The sequence below is a fragment of the Physeter macrocephalus genome, chromosome 19, assembly GCF_002837175.3.
Source record: "Physeter macrocephalus isolate SW-GA chromosome 19, ASM283717v5, whole genome shotgun sequence".
NCBI classification, from domain to species: domain Eukaryota; kingdom Metazoa; phylum Chordata; class Mammalia; order Artiodactyla; family Physeteridae; genus Physeter; species Physeter macrocephalus.
Window position 1 is genome coordinate 11,681,735 of NC_041232.1, and position 6,466 is coordinate 11,688,200.

The 6,466-nt window shown below is 50.4% G+C and overlaps 1 protein-coding gene across 1 annotated transcript in view; it reads left to right on the forward strand.

The window, feature by feature from the left end:
* Positions 1–2,337: 2,337 nt before the first annotated feature.
* The window catches only part of SLC8B1 (solute carrier family 8 member B1), a 32,776-nt gene continuing 28,647 nt past the window's right edge, over positions 2,338–6,466 (forward strand). The window contains 1 exon segment of the mRNA XM_028480457.2: positions 2,338–2,537. Within this exon segment, the coding sequence (XP_028336258.1) occupies positions 2,382–2,537 (156 nt within the window). The 5' untranslated portion in view covers positions 2,338–2,381.

Sequence of the window (6,466 nt, forward strand, 5' to 3'; positions counted from 1 at the left end):
GAGGTGGGGATAAAAGATGAAGTCGGAAAGGTGAGCTGGGACGACGCTGAAGGGCCTCGATCGCCCTTCAGTGGGCTCGGAGTTGGGCCTCGGTGCTGAAGGTGATGAGGAAGCAGGACGGACTTTGAGAGAGGAAGGTGGTGGGATTAGATGCGTGCAAACTGTGGAGGTGGGGGCGGGGCTCCTGGAGGAGGAGGAGCGTGACCTCAGCCTCAACATCCCCAGTGCCAGCCTCGGTGCCCTCTCCCACCCCAACAGAAGGAAAGACAGAGACGACCAGAACTTCCCCTGGAGGCTAGGAAATTGGGGAGGGGGGGCTGTATCCGTCAGGGCGGGTAGATCGACTATCTCCCCTGTTTTGACCTATTTGCCATCTTCTTCTTTTTTTCTTTTTCAGCCCCACTGCGCGGCTTGCGGGACCGTAATTCCCCAACCAGGGATCGAACCCGTGCCCCCTGCAGTGGAAGCGCGGAGTCCTAACCACTGGACAGCCGGGGAATTCCCTGCCATATTCTTATTTTAAAAGCCACCCTGCTAGAAGGAAATGCTGAACCTAGTTAGGAGATCTCTCAAAGGGAGGCACCACAGCCAGAGTTTTTGTGTGTAAGGCGGAGCGTTCCCTGCCTGGGATCTTCTCAAATACTTTTTATCACCACTGATTACCAGAAGCATTTTGACGCCGTCTCACCCACCCGTCCCTCGGGAATAGAACCCTCTAGTTTCACCCTACAGTGTACCTCTCCGGCCTCCTACTGTTTTGTTTTGTTTTTTTCCTCCTACTGTTTATACCCACCAGGTTTCATCTCAGCTTCTGCTTTAGCAGCGAAAACAGAACCGTCAGACCTCGAGGGAGCCTGTGCCTTTAAGGGAAGAGGAGGGGCGAGCCATTGGGGGCGTGTCCTCTGGGCGGGGTTGTGTGAGGGGCGAGGCCGGCGCGGGTCTAGCCGGGGCCGAGCCAGGGCTGAGTGGCTGCACCAGGGTCTGACGCTGCCGCAGGCGGGAACCCCGGGCTCTCGGCGTCAGGAGCAGAAGTTCGGGCGGCTCGGGCCGGCGGGCAGAGACTGGAAAGGCCGCGAAGGCCGGCGCGGTCGAGGTGCGGAGTTTGCAGGTCCGAGGCTCCTCGCAAGGTAAGAGGAACGTCCCTGCCCGTCTGGGCGCCGCGGGAGGACTGGCGTCCGGAGTTCAGCTTCTCAACATCCGCCCGGATTGGGAAACGGAGCACATTGACGTTCCCGCGGTCTGGCACCCAGAAAGTGCAGCCGCAAAAGTGATCGCAGTCCCAATTTCCTGCCTCTGCCCCTTCCAGTCAGGTGTGCAGATCTGAGCGTCTGAACTCCTGACCTCGGACAGGCGCACGTGAAGCGCTCCATAAACGCTCCCTTGTGAATGAGTGCGAGAAATTGGCGGCCAATAAATAGGAGACACGTGCTGATCCTCAAGTTGGGAACACCTGAGGCGCGAGCCCTTATTAAGCCCTTATCGTTTGCTCTGATGCGCCAGCATTTGTCTTCATTTTACAGATGAGGAATCAGAGGCTGAGAGACATGAAGTGACCTCCCCAAGGCCGCACAGCTCGTTAGTGGCTGAGACTGTATTGCAGATCTGGAGTATCCGGTTCCAAGTCAGTAACAAGTGCAGTTACAGAGAACAGCAGGAGGGAAGAGCCTGTCAACAGGTGAGGAAAGAGTTTTGAGGCAGGCCCTTCTGCCCCCTTTTCTTCCCCCAGAGCCGCGTCCTCCCCCTCCTGCCCCTGCCAGGACGTTGAGCAAAGATTTACCGAAAAACGTTGGTAAATCTGGGCTTTGTTGTTTTCTGGGCTTTGCTTTTCTTGAAGGCAGAACAAGACATGCTCAACTACAACATGTGGAAGAGCCAAAGAAGAAAATTAGTGTGCCGGGGCCTTTTTTTTTTTCTTTCCAGTTTAATTTCTTTGGAAGAAAAACAAAGCTGGTTTTTCTTTGGTGTTGAGGGGAAAAGACAGATGCTAAAGTCCAGCCCAGCTCTGCTGCTAACAGGCTGTGTGACTTTGAGCAGTTCACTTCCTCCTGGGCCTTGATTTCCCCATCAGAGGAGTCATTAGCCTAGGTTTCCATGGAAACACTACTGGGGGTTCAGGAAGAAGGGCTATCTAATCTGCATGCTAAATGAGTCAGGCCCGTCCAGAATGTGGGCTCCTACCTGGGCTTTCCTTTGGTGTGGGGAGGAGGAGGGGCAGTTCTTCAGCTGAAAAAGTTTTCAGGCCCCTCCTGTTGGGTCCTGCAGTCTTCGGTGACACTGTCCCTCTTTCTCACCCCTACAGGCCACTAGAGGCGCCAGCTGATTGGCACTGAAACACGACAGAAGGGGAAGCGGAGAGTGAGGGCCAGGCCCCTTGGGGGCTGATGGCCAGAGGACTGCTGAATCTGTACTGGGTGCTCAGCTGGCTTTGTGTGCTGCTGATGGTGGAGACAGTGTCGGAGGCCGGGGGCCCATCTGCAGGGACCCGCATTAGCTCCCAGTTTCCAGCCTCGGGTGTGAACCAGAGCCCCGTGGTAGACGTGAGTGTCCAGGCAGGAAACTAGCATCAGGTGGGGGTGTATTCAGCCAATCAAGTATTTACTGAGCATCTACTGTATAGCAGGCACTGAGCTAAACCTTGGGATATGCCAGGGCACGTATACTGTAGACAAAAATCCCTGCCCTCATGGAGCCAGCAGTCTCTTAGGAGGGTGGATAAAGAAATAAGCATGTAAATTTCAGGTGGTAAGTTGCTAGGTGCTCAGCAGATAATAGGATAAGGTGATATTGGGGGTGGGGGCTGTGAGGGAGAAGGAGTATTTCCAACTATTTCAGCTTGGGGGATCACAGATGGCCTCTGTGAGGAAGGGACCTTTGAGCCAAGCCCTGAATGGAGAAGGGAAGCCACTTTTACAGACATCAGAAGGAAGAACATTCCAGGTGGAGAGAAAGGCACGTGCAAAGGCCCTGAAGCAGGGACAAACTTAGTCAGTTTCTGGAGCTGTGAGGAGGCCAGAGTGGCTGGAACAGGGTGAGTGAGGGGGAGAGTGTTAAGAATGGGGATGGAGATGTAGTGGTGGTCAGATTACAAAAGGCCTTATAGGCTGAGGCTAGGAGGTGGGATTTGTTTTATGACAGTGGGGAGCCAGTGGAAGGTTTTAAGCAGGGGGATGTCAAGATCTGATTTATTTCTTCAAGGGATGTCTCTGGCTTCTCTGGGGAGAATGGATTGAGGGGGTTGAGGGTGGCAGCGGAGAGAACAGTGGGAAGGCTCCTGCAGCTCGCCAGGTGATGGTGGTAGTGGGAGATAAGAAAGAAGTGGTGGGATTTGGAGGAAGTATTAGAGGCACAACAAGCAGGGTATGCTGATGGCTTAGATGGAGGGGCATGGTGGTGGAAGAAAGAGAGGCGTCAAGGATGGGTCCAGATTTCTGGCCTTAGCAGTGGGGGGGTGGAGGAGGATGGTAGTGCCACTGACTTTTTTTTTTTTTTTTTTTTTTAAAAAGCACTAAGCTAGGTGTTGCCGTGAAGGGATTTTGTAGATGTGATTAAAGTCCATAATCAGTTGACTTTACGTAAGGGAGACTAGTCTAGATCATCTGGGTGGGCCTGATCCAATTGGTTGAAAGACCTTATATGCAGAGTTGAGTCTTCCTGGAAGAAGCAGTTCTGCCTGCGGATGGCTGGTACCCCTGAGTTTCCAACCAGCCCATCCTGTGAATTTCAGACTTGCCTAGCCAGCCTCCACAGTCCATAAATCCATTCCTTGCGATAGACCTTTTAACGTGGGTCTCCTACTGGGGTTGTTTCTCTGGCTGAACAGTGACCTACACAATGCCCTAGAAAAATTCTTTTACAGGTGCACCAGAAGATGCGTAAAAAGATGCCATTGGTGGCAAAAACCTGGTAACAACACACATATATCCATCAACAGAAAAATGGATAGATAAACGTTGATGTAGTCGTGCCATGAACTGTTTATGACACAGCATGGAAAATGCACAAACTGCCACCACATAGATGACAGGGTTGAAGCTCACAAACAGGATGGTGCAAGAAAGAAGCAAGTCACATAAGAGTATATAAAGCACTATTTGATTTATATAAACTTTTTTTTTTTAATTTTTGGCTGCGTTGGGTCTTCGCTGCTGCGTGGGCCCGGGCTTTCCCTAGTTGTGGCAAGCAGGGACTGATGGCTTAGATGGAGGGGCATGGTGGTGGAAGAAAGAGAGGCGTCAAGGATGGGTCCAGATTTCTGGCCTTAGCAGTGGGGGGGTGGAGGAGGATGGTAGTGCCACTGACTTGTATGAACAGAGGGAGAAGCTGTGGGGACGCTTGGTGAGAGCGAGGAGGCTTCCTCCCGAGGCAGGGAGGTTTGGGCCGTTGAGACAGGCCAAACGGAACTTGCAACATTCTCTTCTGGTGTCTGTAAGGGGAGGAGCGGTCACAGTGGATCCAGAGTGAGTGGCGTGTGGGATCTTCCCAGGCCAGGGATTGAACCTGTGTCCCCTGTATTGGCAGGCAGATTCTTAACCACTGCGCCACCAGGGAAGCCCTGATTTATATAAACTTCAAAGACAGGCAAAACAAAAGTCATTGCTTAGGAATACTAATATAGCGGTAAAGCTATATAAATAGGTATATAAAATCTATATAGATTATATATACTATATAATCTATAGTATATATAATCATATATAATATATATCATAGATTATAACATTTTATATATTATACATTATAATGTATTGTGTGTATTATATATAAATACTATCTTATAGAGGATACATTATATGTGTGACTAAATATGTAAATAAAACAAAGTTTTACACTTACAGTGATGGAGTGATTTACACAGTCAGCAGCTTGATGGTGATTTCAGGGACCCCTAAGGCACTGATAGCTCTGTTTTTTAACCTGAATGGAGGGCATTTGTTTGTCCATTTTATTATTTTTAAGTTGTAAAGAAAAAATGTTGCCTGTCATTCCAGTTCCACAAGGATCAAGTCATCTGCTGCTATAGTTGCCCCCCTCCAGTATACCCTGAGGGGAATTCAGGATGGAGAAAAACAGGAGGAAGTAGTCTGTGTTTTGGATATATGGCCTCTAGATGGTCAACATGCATATCTAGGGAAGGATTTCAATAACCCCAGATGCTTGCATCTTCCCATCCATAGAAAAGCACTAAAATCATTAACTTGAGATGTCTGATTTTAGTGATTAGCAGTAATCTTTGACTGCTTGTTTTTCCCAGCCCCCCAAATTCATTTATACAGGCTCCTCCCCTACCTCTTTGGAGCAGTTCCTCAAAGCTAATTGAGAGGCTGTCTCTATGGCTATAGTTCTCAGTAAGGACTTAACCCCATAAAACTTAACTCGCAACTTTTATGTTGTGTGTTTTTATTTCAGTCAATAAACTGTAAACAATTTTTGCCCCATTGTGCAAATATCATACGGTCCACGATAAAACATTTTTTAAAACTAAGCAAGCAAGCAAATAAGTTCCGAGCCTCCATTGGGCGATGAAGCAGAGTACATCTGGAATATCTTGGTGGAAATCAATCAGATGTTCTCCAGGACTGGGAGGGAGTTCTGCAGAATGAGACGGTGGGGAGGAGCCGTGGAGAAATCAAGGAGCGGGGGTGGCCTGCCCTCTGCCCTCATCCCTTCTCCCCTCAATTAGTTTAGAGTTCTTCTGACTTCTGCACACCACGTATGGGTCTAAACTGCTTTCACGAGGCAGTGCTAGAACTCAGACGTGCACAATCTAGAAAAGCAGATTTCATCTCTCTGAAGGAGGCGGAGGATGACGAGGAGGAAAAGGAGAGGACGAAAGAACAACAGGGTATTAAAAGGATGCACAACAGGGGGCTTCCCGGGGGCTTCCCTGGTGGTGCAGTGGTTGCGCGTCCGCCTGCCGATGCAGGGGAACCGGGTTCGCGCCCCGGTCTGGGAGGATCCCACATGCCGCGGAGCGGCTGGGCCCGTGAGCCGTGGCCGCTGAGCCTGCGCGTCCGGAGCCTGTGCTCCGCAACGGGAGAGGCCACAACAGAGGGAGGCCCGCATACCACGGAGATCCATAAACTATTTACCCAATCCGCTATGGATGGAGATTTCAGATGTTTTCAATTTTTGCACAAACATGAAGATTGCTGTAGTAAACATTCTCGGGCTTAGAGCATTGTCCAAATGGTCTCCTTCCAAAAAGCTCCAGGAGCGACTGATGACGCAAAAGGCACATGTGTTTTCAAGGCTCTTAAGATGGACATGTATCAACTGCCGAGTCACCTTCTAGAAGGTTATTCCCATGCAGACTCCTGGCAATGGCAGTGGAAACACTTCCCCTCAGCTGGTACTGTTCGCTGGTAACTGGGCTGCCATGGGAGGTAATGAGCACTCCGTCCCTGGGCTGGGGGTTTTAAGTAGGTGCCGGGTAACTATTTGCCCAGGGCTGCTGGCATCAAGAGAG